At 52.9% G+C, this 20,980-nt stretch overlaps 2 protein-coding genes across 3 annotated transcripts in view; one reads left to right on the forward strand and one right to left on the reverse strand.

Moving 5' to 3' along the window:
• The window catches only part of CUL9 (cullin 9), a 36,986-nt gene extending 20,419 nt beyond the window's left edge, over positions 1-16,567 (forward strand). For both annotated transcript variants that reach the window (XM_026507407.4, XM_026507408.4), the window contains exons 27-41: positions 5,198-5,343; positions 5,490-5,619; positions 5,767-5,966; positions 6,452-6,702; positions 7,731-8,076; positions 12,554-12,694; positions 12,852-13,016; positions 13,267-13,430; positions 13,778-13,871; positions 14,331-14,405; positions 14,560-14,670; positions 14,794-14,911; positions 15,305-15,438; positions 16,063-16,136; positions 16,226-16,567. In XM_026507407.4, coding sequence (XP_026363192.1) covers positions 5,198-5,343; positions 5,490-5,619; positions 5,767-5,966; positions 6,452-6,702; positions 7,731-8,076; positions 12,554-12,694; positions 12,852-13,016; positions 13,267-13,430; positions 13,778-13,871; positions 14,331-14,405; positions 14,560-14,670; positions 14,794-14,911; positions 15,305-15,438; positions 16,063-16,136; positions 16,226-16,427 — 2,351 coding nt within the window. In that variant the 3' untranslated portion in view covers positions 16,428-16,567. The remainder of the gene's footprint in view (positions 1-5,197; positions 5,344-5,489; positions 5,620-5,766; positions 5,967-6,451; positions 6,703-7,730; positions 8,077-12,553; positions 12,695-12,851; positions 13,017-13,266; positions 13,431-13,777; positions 13,872-14,330; positions 14,406-14,559; positions 14,671-14,793; positions 14,912-15,304; positions 15,439-16,062; positions 16,137-16,225) is intronic.
• Positions 16,568-17,027: 460 nt separating this feature from the next.
• DNPH1 (2'-deoxynucleoside 5'-phosphate N-hydrolase 1) lies at positions 17,028-20,206 on the reverse strand. The gene is made up of 4 exons (XM_026507409.4): positions 19,975-20,206; positions 17,720-17,788; positions 17,446-17,556; positions 17,028-17,284 (listed from the first exon to the last, which is right to left on the reverse strand). The coding sequence occupies exons 1-4, from the start codon at positions 20,174-20,176 to the stop codon at positions 17,169-17,171; spliced, it is 498 nt and encodes a 165-aa protein (XP_026363194.1). The 5' UTR covers positions 20,177-20,206; the 3' UTR covers positions 17,028-17,168.
• Positions 20,207-20,980: the final 774 nt, after the last annotated feature.

Genomic DNA, 20,980 nt, shown 5'->3' on the forward strand with positions numbered 1-20,980 from the left:
GTCTCCTTGATCTGTTACTGAGAGAAGTGTATTAAGATCTATCATTATGATAGTGAATTTTTAAAAGAATTTTTTGTTTATTTGAGAGAGAGTGCGCACAAGCAGGGGGAGTGGCAGGCAGAAGGAGAAGCAGACTGCTGAGCAGGGAGCTGGATGCGGGACTCGATCCCAGGACCCTGGATCATGACCTGAGCCAAAGGCAAACGCCTAACCAACTGAGCCACCCGGGTAACCCAATAGTGAATTTTTAAACTTTTCATCAGGTCAACTTTGCTTTTTATATTTTTTGACTGTGTTATTAGATAAAAGTTTAGGGGTGCCTGGTGGATGGCTCAGTTGGTTAAGCATCCGAACTCTTGATTTTGGCTTAGGTCATGATCTCAGGGTCGTAAGATCAAGCTACTCCTTGGGCTCCACGCTGGGCATGGAGTCTGCTTAATATTCTCTTTCTCCCTCTGCCCCTCCTCCCCCACCACATGCTCACACTCTCTCTAAAAATTAAAGTGTGGATAGAGGGGCCTGGAAGGCTCAGTCAGGCATCCAACTCTTGGTTTTGGCTCAAGTCATGATCTCGGGGTCATGGGATCGATCCCTGTGTTGGGCTTTGCACTCAGGGGGGAGTCTGTCCCTCTCCCTCTGTTCCTTCCCCCTGCACCCCACTCTCCCTCTCTCAAGTAAATAAATCTTTAAAAAAAATAAAGTTTAGATAAACATTTAAAATCATTTAACAGTGCCGTTCAGTAGAACTTTCTGCAGTGATGGAAAAGTTATTTTCGGCACTCTTCAGTATGATTTCCATTTGTGGCTACTGAAATGTGACTAGTTCTGAGGAATTGAGTGTTTAATTTTATTTACTTCAACCAGTTTAAATAGTCACATGTGGCTACCATAATGAACTATGCAGGTTTAAAGTCTTCATAGTTAATTAAACTTTATTATTATGAAATGACCTTCTTTCTTTCTAGTAAAGCTTTTTCTCTCAAAGTCTATTTTTATCCGGTGTTAATAATACACCAGCTTTCTTTGGTTAGGGTTTTTCCAGAATATCTTTCTATCCTTTTACCTTGTCAGGGGAGAATGATAATTCTTTTGGATTTCTTTTATTTTGGTGAAAGATAAATATAAAATTAGCCATTTTAACCATTTTTTAAAGATTTTATTTTTAAGTAATCTCTATACCCAGTGTGGGGTTCGAGCTTACAACCCTGAGTTCAAGAGTCATATGCTCCACTGACTGAGCCAGCCAGGTGCCCCTCCATTTTAACCATTTTAGGTGGACAATTCAGTTGTCCATTTACATAATTTTTTTTATTTGGAAATAATTTCAAATTTACAGGAAAATGGTAAGAATAATACAAAGAACACTCACATGCTCTTGTTTTTAAAAAAGACTTAGAGAGAGAGAGAGAGAGCATGAGCTGGATGGGGGGCAGAGGGAGGCAGAGGGAGAGGCAGAAGCAGACTCCCGAGATCATGACCTGAGCAGGAAGCCCGAGATCATGACCTGAGCCAAAGGCAGACACTTAAGTGACTGAGCCACCCAGGTGGCCCAAGAACACTCACATACTCTTTAGCCAAGTTTACCTTTCGTGAACATTTTGCCCCGTTTGCTCTTTGTGTATATATACATTTATAAAATGTGTATTTGTGCGCGCGCACACACACAAACACATTTTTTCTCCCCTAAACCACTAAGAGTAAATTGCATATATGCTGGCCCTTTGCCTCTAAATACTTGAATATATATTTCCTAAGAGTCATGGTGCTGAATAGTAATTCATTTATCAATTTCAAAAATTTAACATTGGTGTCATACTTTAGTCTATTGTCCACATTCTGCTTTGGTCAAGTGACTCCATAATGTCTGTTATTTTTTAGTCCAGGACAGCATCCAGGCCAGGATCATCTATTATGTTTAATTGTCAAGTCTTAGTGTGGAACAATTCCTTAGGCTTTTTTTGTCTTTTACAACATTGACACCCTTGGACAGTATAGCCATTTAAAATTTTCTACACGTTTTTCATTTTAATTTTGTATATCTCCTCATAATTAGATTCAGGTGATGCATTCCAGGCTAGAATCCTAAGTAAGTGACATTATGTCCTCTGTGTGTTTCGTTTGGAAGCACACAATTTCCATCTGCTCCTCTTTTGTCATGTGAATTTTGACAACCTGAACAAGAGGTGGTTTGATTTTCCACTGTATAGTTAATATTTTCCCCTTGCCACTATTAATAAGCAATCTGTTGGGGAGATACTTCCAAACCATGCCTATATTCTGCTCTCATCAGAATATGTGATCCCCAGAATATATCCCCCAGTATCATTTACTTTTAACTTTGCCATACTCTTATTTTAGGCAGGTGTCTTATAAATACCTAGAATTTGTTTTTTATTCAATTTAACAATCTCTCCTTTTGAGTTGTCAATTTTAGCCTGTTTATAATTATTATGAGTAATGATATATTTGGCTTTTATTGCTAAGCTTTTACATTTTAGTGTACCCTTATAATTTTAAGTTTTAGTTATTTCACATATACAAAAATATATATAAAATGCATGTACAGGTAAAAGAAGAATAATAAATTGAACACCTTTATAGATATGCTTCTACCTTGGGTTTTTGTGCATTTTTTCCCTCTTCTTTTGGATTGATCTTTTTTAATTCCTTTTTTTGTCTCTACCAGTTTTGAAAGTCACACATTCTAGTTCTGTGGTTGATTACCCTTATGTTTATAATCTGTATGTTTGACGTGTTAATATCAGTCACCCACCTTCCTGAGCAATAAAAGGGCCATAGAAAATCTTTTTTTTTTAAGATTTTATTTATCTGAGGAGGGAGAGTGGGAGATCACAAAGGGAGAGAGGAAGAAGCACACCCCCCACTGACGGAGAGCCAGATGTGGGACTCAGTCCCAGGACCCTGGGATCATGACCTGAGCCAAAGGCAAACCCTTAACCGATTGAGCCACCCAGGTGCCCCAGGACCATAGAAAATCTTAACTGCAACTCTCAATCCCATCTTAATTGTTACTGTTGTTCGATATTTTAGGATTATCTTTTTTTCCTACCTCTCAAAGAGTCATTATTATTGTCTTTTTCAGTTGATGTTTAGATTTGCTATCATACTAGTTGCTTCCATCACTAATCCTTTTGCATCTTGACCCTTCTTTCTGAGTTCAGTCTCCTTCCTTAAGAACATCCTTTAGAAGTCTCTTCATTGAGGGAGTATTGGTGGAAAACTTTATCAGTGTTTGAGAATGGCTTACCTTCACTCTCATTTAAATACTTTTTTATTGTGATAAGTTTCAAATGTACACAAAGGTAGACAGAATGTGGGGCACCTGGATGGCTCAGTCACTTGAGAGTCTGCGTTTGGCTCAGGTCATGATCCCAGGGTCCTGGGATCAAGCCCCACATTGGGCTTCCTGCTCAATGGGAATTTGCTTCTCCCTTTCTTTTTTTTTAAATTTTTAAAAAATTTTTTAAAAAAGATGTATTTATTTATTTATTTGACAGAGACAGCCAGCGAGAGAGGGAACACAAGCAGGGGGAGTGGGAGAGGAAGAAGCAGGCTCCTAGCAGAGGAGCCTGATGTGGGGCTTGATCCCGGAACGCCAGGATCACGCCCTGAGCCGAAGGCAGACACTTAACGACTGCACCACCCAGGCGCCCCGTGCTTCTCCCTTTCCTTCTGTGTACGCTCTCTCTCTCAAATAAATAAATACATCTTAAAAAAAAAAAAAAGTAGTCAGAATAAACTCCAGTGTACCAACATGGGTCAATTCATGGCCGATCTCATTTCTTCTGTACCCCCACCCACTTTCCCCAGTTCTCAGATTTAAAAGATTAAGGATTCTCTTTTTAAAGGCAAGGACACTACAGTGATCAAACTTGGAGAAATTAATAACAATTCCTAATATCAAACAGTAAAGTGTCCATATTTCCCGTTTTTTCAAGTTTTCAAAATTAATTTTTTTGTTCATTGGGGATCCACACAAAGCCCACACCTTGCATTTGATTGAGCTCTATCTTCCGTCTCCATTAATGTGTAGCTCCTGCTTTCCGTTTTTGCCCCCTTACAACTGTCTGTGGAGGAAAACAGATCTCTTGCCACACAGAGTTGTCCACAGGCCGGATTTTGCTGACTGTATCCACATGGTGTCCTCTGGCCTGTCCTTCTGTCTCTTTCATTTCCAGAAAACAGATCCTTAGATGTAGAAGTTGATTTCGATTTGGGCGTGATTTCTGGGGCAAGAGCTTCATAGGTGGTAGTGTGTACTTCTGTCTGCCTCTGGGACGTCTTAAGATGGGTCAGTGGACTGCAGTGTTGCAAGTGTGCTCTGTAAATTATATGTAGTTTCCTGTCAGCTTTTAATGAGGCGGTCACTCGTTACCATTGCTTAGCTCTGTCGTTTCATTAGGCCGTACAAACTTGCACCATTCTAATTTTGTCATTCCCTATATCAGCCGGAATGTTTTCTCTATAAGGAGAAACTTCCGCTCGGCAACTTTTTGGTTACCCGGAAGTACGGTTTATACAAGAAAGGCTCGATTCTCTCCTCCTCCCCCTTATGTTTAACCAGTTTTCATAATAATGTGTTGGTTCCTCTAGCACCCTCCAAAGATAACCAATGTGGTCTTTTAAAAAAAATATATCATTATGATCTTCTGAATTTTAAGATATTTCATGTGTTTCAATCCAGCGCAGGTGTTACTTTCTTGATGTTCAGACTGTCCCATCTCTAGCCAGAGAGCACCTCTCACATTGGCTCCTTGTGATAGTCTCTGCCTTTGACAGCAGCCTTGCTTTCTAGTATGAGTGACCATCCAGGCTCATGTCGCCTGAGCTGTGACACAGGAGGAGGAAGAGATGCAGCCTAGTGGGTCTTTAAAAACCGTCAGCTCTTTGAGGGCAACACACAGGTCTCTTCTCTCTGGTGTTTCTTTCGTGGAGCCTGCCTGGTGTGGGGCGAGGCACAGGGTGGGCTCCCAGATACATGTGGCGGACCAGGGAGGCAGACACAGAGGAGGCTGAGCTCTGAAAGCTTAACAAGTCACTTCTGTGGGGGCCCTTCTCCCCACAGAGATCAGCAGGAGCAAAGCCTGACTGATAGTACACCCTGGCTGGCCTCAGCCTCTAACCCCCTCGCTCCCCCTGCTCTTTGTCTCTCCCCTTCTCTTCCGTGCTTTCCCAGGTCAGAATCATCCAGCCCTGGACATGGGACCCCATCGGCGGCTGCAGTGGACGTGGCTGGGCCGGGCTGAGCTGCAGTTTGGGGACCAGACCCTCCATGTGTCCACTGTGCAGATGTGGCTGCTGTTGCATTTCAATCAGACAGAGGTGCCCCAGCTCCTTAGCCTCGCTGTCTTCTCTTCTCCCTGTCACCGTTCTCCTCCTAAACTCTGTCCCTTCTTCCATCCTTCCCCCCTCTTATTTTCCTTTCCCCTGACTACCTACTCCTGACTGGCCCTGTTTCTCCTCACCAGGAGGTGTCTGTAGAGACCCTGCTGAAGAATTCTGACCTCACCCCGGAGCTGCTGCTCCAGGCACTTCTGCCCCTCACCTCAGACAATGGCCCTTTGACCCTGCATGAGGGTCAGGGCTTTCCATACAGGGGTAGGTCATCGGGGGGCTGGGCTGTGCCTCTGCTGCTAGGGGGTGGGGCTCTCATGGTGGGCGTGTGGCAGGGAATGAATGGGGTTCCCTTTGCCGCCACTCACCTCTCCCTCCCCTCCTCTGGTGCTGACTGGGAGTGAGTTCCAGGTGTGCTGCGGCTTCGGACGCCTGGGTCCCAGCGCTGTGGGGAGGCCCTGTGGCTGATACCTCCGCAGACATACCTGAATGTAGAGAAGGATGAGGGCCGAACTCTGGAAAAAAAGAGGAACCTCTTGAGCTGTCTTCTTGTCCGTATTCTCAAAGCCCATGGGGAAAAGGGCCTCCATATTGATCAGCTGGTTTGTCTGGTAGGCAGAGGGGACCGTGAAGTTAGGGGAGGGAGAGAGTCAGGCTCAGGGTTGGGGCTTAGTGCCAGGGATCAGCACAAGGGAAGGTAACCTCTCTCAGTACGAGACCTCGTAGGGTGATGTTTGCATCTGGGTTTTCTCTTCCTGACCGAGCACTTAGTTAGACAAGAAGATAGAGACAAGATGTGAGTGTTCACCACGTGCCAGGCCCTATTCCAAGAGTTTGCATGAGTAAGTCATTTAATCCTCACAGCAGTCTTATGGGACAGGTGATGGTGGTGGTGGTATCATCATCATCATCATCATCATCATCATTATTTTATTATTTACTATTATTCCCATTTGACAGAGAAGAAAAGAGGCATGGGAGTTAGTAACGCATCCATAGTCATACAGCTAGTAAGTGGAAGAGCTGAGGATTGAACCTAGGCAGGCTAGCTCCTCTAGGTAAAAGTGGCTTCGCTGTTTCCTCTTTTCCCATCCAGGTGCTGGAGGCCTGGCAGAAGGGTCCAAACCCCCCTGGAAGCCTGGGCCGCACTGTTGCAGGAGGCGTGGCCTGTACCAGTACTGATGTCCTCTCTTGCATCCTGCACCTCCTGGGCCAGGGCTACGTGGAACGGCGCGACGACCGGCCCCAGATCCTGGTGTATGCCACCCCAGAGCCCACAGGGCCTTGCCGGGGTCAGGCAGAGGTCCCCTTCTGTGGCAGCCAGACCACCAAGACCTCCAAGCCTAGGTAGCCATCCTCAGTCCCATTCCCCTGCTGCAAGGGCTCCAAGCCAGTAGGGAGGGATGGGCTCCCCAGGACAGTTGGCGCTGCGGTGACATGGAGGAGGTTTAGTGCCAAAGTCAGGCTCTTTTGTGGGAAGATGCTTCATTTCTCTCTCTGTTTTACCCCATTTTCCCTGCCTCTGTTATTTCTCCCACTTTGCTAGTCCTCATTACCCCTGTCACCCCCTTCTCTGCCTTCCTCACTGGGGGACCTTGTTGTCCCCATCCCCCTAGAGCCAACCCTTAGGCAAGGGACCCAGACACATACCTTCTGTATAGATGTCTCTCATTCTAAGCAAAAAAGAAGTATCACACCGATGCGCATAGAGTGCTGATGAGGCATTCTGCTCTGTGAAATGTACAAACTCTACTTTTCAAGAAGGCTGTTCTACAGAGGAATTTGCCGTAGGATCCCCCTAATTAGCTGGCACCCCTAAAGCTTGTCCCGTCACATCCAGTTCACCGAGTGTTGTTCCGGCACTACTTTTAGGCCTGCCCCTGCACTGCGTGTAAAGAGAGTTCTCTAGAGGAGTCGCTTGCATACACATCACATGGGGATCTCATTAAAACGCAGATCCTGATTCAGTGGAGCTCCCTGTGATACTCAGGCTGCTGGTCCTTGGCCCATATTTGAGTAGTAAGGCCGTAGACTTTGGTTTCTCACCAGACGGATCGCTGGTGTTTGGGGTGGGGTTTACAATGGGATTATCCCATCCATCCACTGTGGGGATCCTGTCCACCCTTAGCATCCAGATCCCTGCCCACCAGATTCCCGGAGTGCCCAAAATCACTGTGACAGCCCGCCCCAGCCCTCGCGTACAGATGCTTCTGTGGAGAGCCACGCTCTGACTATGGGTTCAGGTGGTCATCCTGGGGCTGGTTAAGCGCACACAAGCAGGGGCGCACAAGTGGGAGCTGAGGGCCAGGGGAGGGGTTCGCTTAGTAGATAAGCAGGGCAGGGAGATGGATTGCTGCCTCTTCTCTCCCCTCAAGCCCAGAAGCTGTAGCCGCCCTGGCCTCTCTCCAGCTGCCTGCAGGCCGCACCATGAGCCCCCAGGAGGTCGAAGGGTTGATGGAGCAGACGGTACGGCAGGTGCAGGAGACGCTGAACCTAGAGCCCGATGTAGCTCAGCACCTTTTGGCTCATTCTCACTGGGGTGCTGAACAGCTGCTGCAGAGCTACAGTGATAACCCCGAACCCCTGCTGCTGGCAGCTGGGCTGTGCCTACCCCAGGCCCAGGCTGCCCCCGCACGCCCCGACCACTGCCCTGTGTGCGTCAGCCCGCTGGAGCCCGACGACGACTTGCCCTCCCTCTGCTGCAGGCACTACTGCTGTAAGGTGAGGCCCCGCCTGTTTCTCACCTGCCCCGGCTTTCCACCTGCAACACAATTCCTTGGCAAGTCTGGGGTTCGACCCCAGCACTGCCATTTCCTAGCTGGGGCAATGTTGGACAGGCCGCTTAGTCCCTCTCAAACTGGTTTTGTCATCTGAAAGGGTGCCACCAGCCTCAGCATTCTGAAGAGTGGTTGTCAGGATCCAGCACTAATGTATCAGTGGCTAAAACTTTGCTACATATTATAATCACTGGGAGCTTTTAAAAATCCTCATGCTCGGGGCGCCTGGGTGGCACAGCGGTTAAGCGTCTGCCTTCGGCTCAGGGCGTGATCCCGGCGTTATGGGATCGAGCCCCACGTCAGGCTCCTCTGCTATGAGCCTGCTTCTTCCTCTCCCACTCCCCCTGCTTGTGTTCCCTCTCTCGCTGGCTGTCTCTATCTCTGTCAAATAAATAAATAAAATCTTAAAAAAAAAAAAAAATCCTCATGCTCGTGTCACCCGGGCAGCTCAGTCGGTTGAGCACCTGACTCTTGATTTTGGCCTCAGGTCATGATCTCAGGGTTGTGAGATCGAGCCCTGCATTGGGCTCCATGCCCAGCATGGAGCCTGCTTGGGTTTTCTCGCTCTGTCCTTTTTTCCTGCCTTTAAAAAAAAAAATCCTCATATGCTCAAACTGTAACCCAGACCATTTAATCAGAATCTTGAGGTGAAACCCAGGCATCTGAAGTTTTATTTTATTTTTTTTATATTTAAAAATTTTTTACTTTATTTTTTATAAGATTTTATTTATTTATTTACTTGAGAGAGAGAAAGAGTAGGGGAAGAGGGACAAGCAGACTCCATGCACAGAGCCCAGACCGGGGTTCGATCCCATGACCCGGAGATTATGACCTGAGCCGAAATCAAGAATTGGATGCTTAGTCTGCCTTCGGCTCAGGTCATGATCCCAGCGTTCTGGGGTCGAGCCCCGCATCGGGCTCCCTGCTCAGTGGGAAGCCTGTTTCTCCCTCTTCCACTCCCCCTGCTTGTGTTTCCTCTCTCGCTGCCTCTCTCTGTCAAATAAATAAAATCTTAAAAAAAAAAAAAAATTGGACACTTAACCGACTGAGCCACCCAGGTGCCCCATTATTTTTTGAAGATTTTACTATTTATTTATAGCACAAGCAGGGGGAGGGGCAGAGGGAGGAGGGGAGAGAGAATCTCAAGCAGATTCCACACTGAGCACAGAGCTCCGTGTGGGGCCGATCCCATGACCCTGAGATTGTGACCTGAGCCAAAACCAAGAGTCAGATGCCTAACTGATTAAGCCACCCAAGTGCCCTAGGCATCCGGAGTTTTAAAAACTCAGGTGATTCCAGTGCTCAGGGTAGGTAGGTAGATAACGCACACACGTAAACCCTACACCACGGTACTTCATAAGTGAGAAGCGTTATTAAATTGGTGATGACAGTAGTTTATGGTTTCCTTATCACCAAGTCTCTTTATCTCAGAACATCATCACTTACCATATATTCTCATTGAATACAAACATGAAGGGGATGGTGTAAAACAGAGAATAACACAGAAGTGGAGGGAATTACGGGAAGCCAGGTGTTGCCACTGTGAAGTGGAGCAGAGAAGGCTCTAGACGGGGGAGTGAGTGGTCCTCACTGGCAGGGGAGAGGGCCTGAGGTGCAGGGACCCAGGGTGCTGAGTGTCACATATTCCCTGCCTCACAGCTCTGAGAACTGGTCCCAAGCCCACATACCTCAGCTTAGCAGGACGAGCAGGCTTGTTGCCGTGAATCTAGCTGCCTCTGCCAACAGCGTCTCCCCAGGGGTGGGTGATCCGGGACTTGAGTATTGGCTTCGTGTAGACGGGTACTTTCTCTCACTCCCTTTTGCTCGGCTTCAAGTTACTCTTCCCACACCATTGCCTGCACTCCCATTTTCCCAGGTTCTGAATTATTTCCTTTCTACTTCACTTCATCATTCAACTAATGTTTGTCATGAACTCACTGTGTTCACAGCACCGGGTGCTGCTTTATGAGGGGGGGGGAAATCCCAGCAAGAAATGACCTAAGAGCTAATAATACGAGCAGCTAATACTTATAGGGGATGCGTTCTGGGCCGTTCCACTGTGACATGCGTTATCTTGCTTAATTTCCTCGGTAGTTGCGTGAGGTAGGTATTTTTACTGTTACCATTTTGCTGGAGACAGATGGAAGCGCCCGGAGGAGAAGTCACCTGCCCAAGGTCAGGATTCGGACTTGGGCAGTCTGGCTCCAGGGCCCTCCCTCACACTCTAATGACAAGTGCAGGAAGGAAATACAACAGGGTCATGTCTTAGGAAGTGACCCAGGTGAGGAGTGGGGGAGGGGCCTGTCAGGGACTTCAGATTGGGGAGGTCAGGGAAGGCCATCCCGAGGAGGTGACGATCTAGGGGAAGAGAGTGACAGAGGGGACAGTGAGTACGAAAAAGCTGAGCCTGGTGGCTAAAGCACAGTGACGTGGTGGGATAGCAGAGGGAGAGATTTGGGAGGGAGACGGGGGCCCACTTGGGTTGGGATTGGCAGACGGTGGGCTTGATTTCACGGAAAGCCACGGTGGGGTCAAGCAGGGGAGTGATAGGAATGATGTGATTTATATTTTTGAAAAGGTGACTGCTTGTGGAAGAAGGACTTGGGCGGATCAAGCGTGGAAGCAGGGCACGCATTGGGAGACTTGTACCAAGAGCCAGGAGGTGGTAGGAGTTTGGCCCAGGGTCAGCCGTGAGGAAGGAAGCAGACGGATTGCTGTACATCAGGAGGGAGAGCTGACAGGGCTCGGCGGAGCCAACGTGGGGACTTAGGACAAGGGAATCAAGGGTGCTTCTTGGGTGCTTCCTCTGACCATGCTTTCTGACCTGAGTATCCGGGTGGATGAGATGTGTCATCCGCTGAGTTGAGCAACATGTTGGGGCTGGGGCTCGGTGTGGAGGGCAGGTTTTCGAAGAGAAATTCAGTCTGTTCTGGCCATGGGAAGTTTGAGCTTCGTGTTGGACACCTGTCTGGGACAGGGGAATTTGGAATTAAGTCGAGAGGCCTGGCTAGCATCCCGTAGGGAAAGAGAAGCAGGCCCAGGGTGCCGAGCCGCGCAGATCCTCCTGCAGAGTTGTAGAGACAGGAAGACTGGGGAAAACAGGCACACTAGCCAAGTCCCAGCCAAGGAGGAGCCTTGGGCAGCACAGTGCAATGCAAGAGCACTCCGAGAAGGGAAATCCTGGGGCTTGCGGCTGTCCGAGGAGGCTTTTGCGTGTGAGCCTTGAGTGACAGGCAAGGTTGGCGGGGCAGGAGGGGGATACAGGCTGGAGACTGCATTCCAGGTGGGCTGGACAGGGAGGACAGCAGAAGCTAGAAGAAGCCATGGCAGAGGGGCTCCTTAGGGAAGTGGGAGGGGCTCCAAACTGAGAGGCCGGCCTTTGAGCTCTAGGCCATAAGGGACCCTATCGGGCCTGTGTGCTTGCGAGTGTGTGGTCTGAATTTGGAGCGTTTTCCTGTTTTATCTCAAAAATGCAGGAATTCTGCATTCAACTTCCCAGTTTACCCAGATTTGTTTCACTATAAAAGGGTTTTGTTTTGTTCTGTTTAGTACTTTGCTTTGAGTAAAAATAGTCGGGTAAGGCACTTTTCATTTGCCCTGGAGCTTTGGTACCACTGATAAGGATTCACACCCTCCCCCGGGGTCTAGATGCATCATCTTGGAAAGCTCTACAGTGGGCAGTGTGAAGGAAGGGGGTCATTAATGGAGTGTTTTAGGAGGCTCAGGCTGCTGATCACACCTAAACCAAGTGGATTGCATGGAGGAGGGATCGGGGCAGGAAGACCACTTATGGGGACAAACTCCTGCTGCAATTTAGGGGTGACGGGATAATGGCCTGATTTAGGGTGGCGAAGTGACGCAGGAGCTAGAAAAGGATCGAGAGATGTGAGGCTTCCGACACCGGTGACTGGGATTGGGGGGAGGCGGTGGGTGAGGCTGTTTTGTGAAGAGGCTGGGTCTGGAGAGATGGGAGCAGCGAGGAGCCAGGAGAGCAGATGAGTGGGGAGGAGAGGCCACGGCAGCGTTCACAGTGTCCAAGGTCAGCTGGTGGGGAAAAGGCGCCCTACTGCCCCAGCCCTCCTTCCTCTCCGACTTTCTTGCTTTCTCCAAATCTTTCTTAGCACTTGAATCATCTCCTTTTTCTTGATTCTCTTACCCATTCCCTCCATGTCCATCCCAGCAATAATTAAAATGAGACCACTGTCCTGACCCACACATTCTCAAAGGGAGCTGTGATTTGGGCCAATCCCGGGAAAACCCATAAAAGCCAGAAAAGTTAGGGTCCGGTTTGAGGTTGCTCGGGAGCAGGCTTGTCTCTGGCCTTCCATATTGTCAGGGATGGGTGCTAGGTGAGTTACCAGGACACCAGCATCCTGTGCTGCTCCCCCGCTGTCCCTGAGCAGCCCCTCCTTCCCCCCCAGTCTTGCTGGAATGAGTATCTGACAACTCGGATTGAGCAGAACCTTGTGTTGAATTGCACCTGCCCCATTGCCGACTGCCCTGCGCAGCCCACTGGAGCCTTCATCCGGGCCATTGTCTCCTCCCCGGACGTCATCTCCAAGGTAGCCCCTCTTCTGTGGGAGGCGGCGGTATGCAGCCAGAGGGGCAGGCCCCAGGGAGTGGACTGACATGCAGGGGACGGGGTGGGGAGGGGTGGTGGTTACAGAGGTGTGTCCTGGAGAGCCATGCCCTCACCTGGTGGTGCCTATGTCTCCACAGTACGAGAAGGCCCTCCTGCGTGGCTACGTGGAGAGCTGCTCCAACCTGACCTGGTGCACCAACCCCCAGGGCTGCGACCGCATCCTGTGCCGCCAGGGCCTGGGCTGTGGGACCACCTGCTCCAAGTGTGGCTGGGCCTCCTGCTTCAACTGTAGTTTCCCTGAGGTGGGTACCTGCCCAGCCCTGCCCCTGAGCAAGGCCTATACCCCTCATCTGCCAGCACCCCTCTCTGCCACACACACACACACTCACACTCACCCACTCTGTCTTGTCCTCACCCTCTGCCATCGGGTTGAGCTCTGTTCCTCCGCCTGCAGTCCTCCACATGCAACCTCCCTCCTCTGCACACCCACGGCACCACCCTTGGCCAGGGCTCAGGGCTCGGCCGTGTCCTCCCGGCCCCCTCCTGCTCTAGGCACACTACCCTGCCAGCTGTGGCCACATGTCCCAGTGGGTCGATGACGGCGGCTACTACGACGGCATGAGCGTGGAGGCCCAGAGCAAGCACCTGGCCAAGCTCATCTCCAAGCGCTGTCCCAGCTGCCAGGCTCCCATTGAGAAGAACGAAGGGTGTCTGCAGTAAGGGGGGTACTGCGGGCGTTGGTGGGGTCAGAGGTCACGGGAGAGGGTGGGAGGCCTGGAGGTATGGAGGGCCCGTGGGGCTTACCAGAGAGCTGAGCAGAGGAGGGCAGTCACCACCCCTGTCGTGGCAACCTCCGGTGACTGCTGCTCCTTTACGCTCCTTCCCCTGCTTTTAAGTCTGCACTGTAAGGGGCTTGGAAGCGAGGGTGCGTGCACTAGGGATTGGTAAGGTTAGAGACTGTCAGGGCACGGAGGGGCCAGGGCAGGTTCAGTGGGGCCTCCAGGCCTCATCCGGGTGTTCCCAGTTCCCGGGTGTTGCTCTGACCAGCCAGCTTCCTCCTTAGTATGACCTGTGCCAAATGCAACCACGGATTCTGCTGGCGCTGCCTCAAGTCCTGGAAGCCAAATCACAAAGACTATTACAACTGCTCTGCCATGGTAAGGGGCCAGGGCTGGGGCCGGGGCCGGGAGGCCCAAGGGCAGTCGGGATGGCATGCTGGGCAGAGTGGGCTCTGTGTCCTGAGCAGCCGAACAGCTGTTGGGACAGAGGCTCAGTGGGAAGACAGAAGCCACCTGGGCCTGCAGGTGCTGGGAGTTCTGTCCTGGGAGGTCCGTGCCTCCTCAGAGGCACTAGGCCAGAGCAGAGCAGAGGCCGGGCCTCACATCAGAGCCAGGCACCGCTGCTTAGTAGGTGGCTTTGGGCCAGTTGCCTTGCCCACGCCTTGGCACCCTCTGCTGCAGAAGGGGACAGTGATGTGACCTACTTCAGAGTCAGGATTAAATGAAAAGGTCTGGGTGAAGTGTCCGAAGGCCTGTATGCCGGGGTGCCTGGTGTGTTCACGCCGTCCTGCCCAGCAGAGCACCCCAGAGCCCTCCCTCTCAATCTGTCCCTACCAGGTGAGCAGAGCAGCTCGCCAGGAGAAGCGGTTTCAGGACTATAACGAGAGATGTACTTTCCATCACCAGGCCCGGGTGAGCAGGGAGCAAACAGTTGCGTGGGTGAGAAGGTCGAAGGGCTGGGGTGGACGGCCGGCCAGGGGCCCAAGATCCGCATGGAGTGGGTGCCAAGCCGTTGTGGGCGGGCGGGGAGGGCTGCCCGCCGCCCTGATCCCCTCACCCTGCACAGGAGTTCGCTGTGAGCCTGCGGGACCGCGTGTCTGCCATCCACGAGGTGCCACCCCCCAAATCCTTCACCTTCCTCAGTGACGCCTGCCGGGGACTGGAGCAGGCTCGCAAGGTCGGGGTGGGGGTGCTGGGGGCGGGGCCGCGGGACTCTGACCCTGTGGGATGGAGGGCATGAGGCAGTGGGGGTGGGGAGGTGCCAAGGCTGAGCAAGGCAAGGCCGACGGGGGCTCCACAGGTGCTGGCCTACGCCTGCGTGTACAGCTTCTACAGCCAGGACGCGGAGCACGCGGACGTGCTGGAGCAGCAGACCGAGAACCTGGAGCTGCACACCAACGCCCTGCAGATACTCCTCGGTGCGGCCCGCCCCCCCGCCCGTTTGCACACTCCTTTCCCATCTGCACGCCCAGCATCCCCTCCCAGCAAACAGTGGGCAAACAGCACTCCCAACCCAGCTCCCCACCGCACTGTCCTCATTCTTCACAGCCTTATCACCGATAACAGCCTTTTAGAATTCAGGTATGAGGGTACGTGGTACTTGCCGTAAGGTGCCTGAGGGCACAGGCCTTCACCTGACCTGTTCAATTACCGTCTGCCTCCCTCCACTGGGACGGAGGTGCCCCGAGAACGAATGTCTAGTCTAGAGCCCTGCCTGGCAGGTGTTGGTAGGACTTGGTAGACGTTCAGTAGGTGTTTGAAGGAAGGAGTGGAAGGAGGGAGGGAGCCCCTGTGCCTTGCCCCCTCTGCAGAGGAGACGCTGCTGCGGTGCCGAGACCTGGCCTCATCCCTGCGCCTCCTGCGAGCCGACTGCCTTAGCACGGGCCTGGAGCTGCTGCGGAGGATCCAGGAGAGGCTGCTGGCTATTCTGCAGCATTCTATGCAGGTGCACGGCCCACGCGGGCCTCCTGGGCCCAGCACAGCCCCTGCCCTGGGGGGGCTGCAAAAGGAAAGGCAGCGAAGAGGAAAGGGCTGTGTGGAGACCTGGGCGCGCACCCAGCTCCTAGGCCAGCCTCCCAGATGCAGCTGGGCTCTGCCACTCAGCCACCTGGCGAGTGCTACAGAATGGTCTGCCCACATCAGGGGTATTTGCCCAGATGTGTGCTCACTCTGGGAACTTTCCCATAGTTCCCAAGTGGGACGTTGGGATCGGGATCCACTGAGGTTCTTCCCAGGTCTGATACACTGACGTTTCGTCTAAACGAGGAGACCTGTCCTTGGGGAGCTTACAGAGGAGTAAATAACTTGGGCAGACAGGACAGGAACATACACCGTTAGCTCCCGAAGCGCGGGGATGGGGGGGCCTCACCAGCATGACCCATGTCCCCAGAGACCGCCCGAGTTCCGGGACACGCAGGCTTGGGGCTGTGGAGTCCCGGGATGACGGAGAGGAGGTGGGAGCACCTCTGTGGGGGAGGCCAGCAGAGAACGGTGGGTGAAGGAATGCTGGGCAGAGGCCCAGGTCCTCCTCTACTCTCCGACTTCCCACATCTCCCCGGCTCCTCGCCAGGACTTCCGGGTTGGTCTGCAGAGCCCATCGTTAGAGGCCCGAGAGGCGAAAGGATCCAACGTGCCTGGCAGTCAGTGAGTAGGGTGGGCAGAGCCGCTGCAGGGGCGTGGGCGCCGTGTGGCTTCGCCTGGGGCTGAGGATGGCGCTCTCCCTCCCTCCCCAGGTCCCAGGGCTCCTCGGGGCTGGAGGTAGATGAGGAGGACGATGACGACGACGATGATGACGACGGGCCCGAGTGGCAGCAGGACGAGTTTGATGAGGAGCTGGACAACGACAGCTTTTCCTATGACGAGGAGTCTGAGAACCTGGACCGAGACACTTTCTTCTTCGGTGACGAGGAGGAGGATGATGAGGCCTATGACTGAGGGGCAGGACACAGGGAACACCTGGAGCCAGCCCTGGATGAGGGCCGAGGGGGTGAGGTCGCCCCTTCCTGCCATCGTTGGGGGAGGCGATTCCCAGTGTCTGCAGTACCTTCTGTTTACTGAATACACTTTTTTCCAAATACTTCTCTGGAAGCAGTCTGCGCAGCTGCGTCCCCAAAGGCTAGCATCAGCTCCCCGCTCCCTCTACATACCCCCAACCCTCATTCTTCACTTTTCTTTTAGACCTCTAGACGCTTGTGTTCTCAGAAAAGGCACCAAGCAGACCAATTTGACCTAAGCTGACAAAGGGAAATGAAGGTCCACACGGTCCAGGGCCAGGTACAGGCCTGTCGGCTTGCCCCAGACCCCACCCAGCATCAGAGGAGACGGAGAAACAGCCACCACCGCCCCCCCCCCCCCGCCCCAGCCTTCCTCCAAACTCTTGAACGTTCCTGGCAGGAGTCTGAGAGCATTAGGAAGTACTCTCTCTTGGGGAGCCTGGGGTACAGAATGTTAACAGGTCTCTCTGCATCTTGAAGTGAAGCAGGAAAGAAAAGGATATTCCTGAGGACCTGTCCCGCCCCCCCCAACTCATATAGACATAGGTAGAATTTTAAACATACCTTTTAATTTGAAACTGGGGCAAAGAGGTAGGAAGGGTACTAGGGCAGAGTCTGGGATTAGAAGAATTAACAAAGTGGGGTTAAATGGAGCAGTTGGGTCAGGGGAGGCAGCCCCCTGCTAGGGAGGGTCAGCCTCAAAGTAACGATCCAGCATGGCCTCCACCTGGCCCTCCTCGTAGTCCAACACCTGGAACCTTGAGCCATCTGCTGCTCCTCGGATCATGGCTGAAAGCACTGGGGAGGGCGGAGGGAGGTGAAGGTGTCTTCCATCCACGCTCCCTCTCTCCACTCCCTTCCCATTCTGGGGGGTAGGCACTGTCCTCAGAGCCCCCAAGGGCTGGGTCTGCAGAAAGCTGGGGCGGGAGGAGGGGCTGCCCAGGGCTTGGAGCACTCACCTCGGCCAGACTGCGGACGGAAGAGGCACAGGACCCGCTTATTGAGGGCCACGGCCCGGCCCAGCTCGTAGCCCACACCCAACGATGGCTGGGTCACTTCTGCCACCACCACTGGGAAGAAAGAAGAGACTGCGCTCAATATCTGGGGCTTACTAAGGGACAGATGACAGAGTCTTGATGTGGTGAGAAGGGTACTCCCAGGTGTGGACGACAGGCATGTCCAGGGGATCTAACACCCCAGAGGGGTTTGTGGGTGGGAGGGGGGACCGCTCACCATCTGCCTGCTGCAGCCAGGCCAGGTCCCGCTCATGGATGAGCCTGTCACCCCCAGCAGCCTCTTCCCCTGTGGAGGAGGAAAAGCTGGTTAAGGCCAGGCCCCTGCCTGGTCCTCAGCACTCAGTACCTCTCCTCTGCCCTCGCCACCCCCATATGTGTCCTGCTCAGGCAGGGCAGGAAGGCATGCTAGGTGACCTCCGAGGACCCACTCGACACTAAAGCTCCAGGGAAAGGATGAAATGGAATAGTCACAAGAAAACTTCCAGGAGAGATGTGGTCAGGGCCAGATGAGGGATACAGAGGAGACTACGGGAAGGACTATACCTCACTGTGGGTCAGGGATCAGAGATGGAGAGGAATAGCCGCCTGGGGCGCGGGAAAACGGCAGGCAGGAGCAAGAGCCCCCGCCCGTGCAAAGAAAGGCTGAACGACCAGAGCCTGACCAAGTGCTTCTCCAGCTTCGCTGGGCACCAGCATCAGCTGACAGCTTGAGAGCACGCCGGCTGCTTCATGAGCTCTCCGGGCGATTGTGAGCCCCACCAAACTTTGAGCACCAGTGCGGGAATACAACGTGGTGGGAAGGATGGTAGGAGTGGCTCTAACGGGTCAGAGGCGAAGCCTCTCAGTTCAGGCTTGAAGAAATGTTACTGCTCCAATCAGAGCAGAATCCCTGGAGAGCTTGTTAAAAATACATCCTAAGCCTTCACCCCAGATGGCGACGTGCACCTGCATTTTAAACAAGTTCCTTCACACTACATTTGAGCACACTAAATTCCAGAACCACTGGGGGAGGGGGGCATGGACAGGACATGCCCTGAAACCAAGGAACCTTTAAGTTTCAGGGTCCCGCACCTGCACAGACCCTTTCCAACGCCCTAGCAGTTTTGGTTTGGGATTTCACCTGATGAGGGAGAAGGCAAGCTGAGAACAAAGCACAAGCTGACGGGGCAACCCCCGCCCCACCCCGAGGTGGGATCTGCGGGACCTTCCTCAGGCACTCCTGCCTGCCCTAAACTAACAGAAGGAAACACAAATGGTGAACTCATAGAGACCACAGCCAGGAGGACAGGAGTCTCCCATCAGTTTACCAATGTCTTAGTGATTTACAAGGAAAAAGCATTCTTATCAATAACCTAACTTCCAGAGAACCATAACTCAATTTCCTGGAGCCCTAACATCACTCTCCCCTCCACAGGGATGTCGGAAACAAAAGTAGAAGGAAATGCAGGTAAAAATGAAATGCCCTTAGAACCTGCCGCCCAGTGACAAGTACTTGAGGCAGGCAGAGTATAATGTTCCTCCAGGAAGCTCCCAACAGTCTTAATGCTTTGCTACAGGGAAAACCACCTTAGCCTGACAATGGCAAGCCCTCCAGTATCTTCTTCAGCATACCAAAGCCCTCTTGGACACCTTCCTTTTTCCTTACCTCTCCCAACTCTCAAGTATATAATCAGCCATTCCTCGCAACCCTAGTGCAGCAGCTCTTTCTGCCCACAAGTCCTGTACCTGCGCTTATAAAATCACCTTTTTTCCACCAAAAACATTTCAAGAATTCTTTCTTGGCCACGGCTCTGGACCCCAACCTCACCAACATTCCAAAAACTACATCACACCTTTTTAAAGAGGTCTCTCAGAATTGCGTTAGATCCCACAAAACCTGGCTCCGCTCCTGGGTCTGGCGAGGGGAAAGCACTTAAAAGTTTTTCTGAGCAGAAGTGCAAAGAGTTCTAGGCACAACTTTCAAACTAGAAGACTCGCGGAGATTCCAGACCAAAACTGATAAAAGCCACGCTTTAGAAAGACCCAGCAGCCAGGAAGTAAACAGCCTGATGAGAGGGCGTGAGAGAGATGGTGGCGGGGAAAACGGGGGGTTCGTGGGGTCCAAGAGAGGGCGGATACTTTGACCGCCAAGGGGGAAGCAGGTGGGGGAGCAGATGGCTGCGCGTGAGGCGGGAACTGCAGCAGCCCCATTCATTCTCACTCTGCTCCTCCCTGCTCCGTCCCTGGAAAGAGGAGAAGAAAGTTCTCCAGGAAAGAATCAAAGTCAAGAGAACAAATGAACGCGGAGCCCGGCCTCCCACCCGCAAGCTCCCTGGGACCCACGCTGTCCGAGCTCTGCCTCCCTTCCCGGCTTGGCAGGAGGCGACGGTCTCCGGGCCAGGGGGACCCGCGGCCGGAGTGCAATCTAGGTAGCGGGGCGGGACCCGCCCGCCTCACCGCGCCGCGCCGCCCGAGCCCAGCCGCCCGCCTCACCGCGCGCGCCCAGCTCGGCGGCCGCCACGTGCTCCGTGAGCACCGCCCCGAAGCGCCGCAGCCGCGACACGATCCGCCCGTACAGCGCCCGGTCCTCGCGCCCGCCGCGGACGCTCCCGCAGAAGTACAGCGCCCGGCGGCCCGGCTGGCCCGGCTGGCCCGGCTCTCCGCGTTCCCCCGCTCCGGACACTGCCGCCGCCATCCCGCCGCCGCCGCCGCCGCCGCCGCTCCTTTCCCCGCGCCAGGGGGCGCCCGCTCGCGGCCACGTGACCCGGCCGGCCCAGGACTCCGCCCTGGGTCCCCGGAGGCGGCTCCTGCGAGCTGGGGGCGAGCTGGGAGCCCGGCGTTAGCCTCCGGACGCTGACGACGGCACGGCTGGAAACCCATGGCCTCCCGGGCTTGGTCGCTGCAGCTGGTCGCCTACACTCCAGCCCTCCTGCGCCCCTCGGCCCGGGCCTTCCCCCATCGCAGCGAGACGCAGGTGCTTGCTCTGGTGACCCTACCTCCCTAACCCCACCTCCTACGACTCTCACTTTCTGCAGCCACGCTGGCTTTCTTGGCCCTTCCTCAAGCATGTTGGCCATGCCCTCTGCATTTGCTGTAGCCTGGAACCTTCTTCTCCCAGGTAGCTCCCTGGAGCACTCCCTCACCTCTTCCCTGTCTTCACAGGTCACCTTCCCTGACCATCCTATTCAACATGGCAGCCTCCTGTTTCCTATCCTCCCCATTGCCCTTCCCTGCCTTACCTTTTATCCTGCTCCCCAGCACACTGATGAATTTTATTGTCTTTCCCTATGCAGTAGAATGTAAGTCCCCAGGAGGGCAGGAACTTTTCTCTGTTTTGTTCACTGCTATATCCCTAGCTTCTAGAACTGTGCTGGACACAGAGGAACGATTTATCAAATATTTGTTGAATGAATGAGTGCTTCAGCTGAGAAGCTATATTTGCCAGCACTTTGTAATCTGCCCAGCCCTACAGTAGGCTGATGGAGATAGGATCTTCAGG

This window comes from Ursus arctos, unplaced genomic scaffold, assembly GCF_023065955.2.
Source record: "Ursus arctos isolate Adak ecotype North America unplaced genomic scaffold, UrsArc2.0 scaffold_29, whole genome shotgun sequence".
NCBI classification, from domain to species: Eukaryota; Metazoa; Chordata; class Mammalia; order Carnivora; family Ursidae; genus Ursus; species Ursus arctos.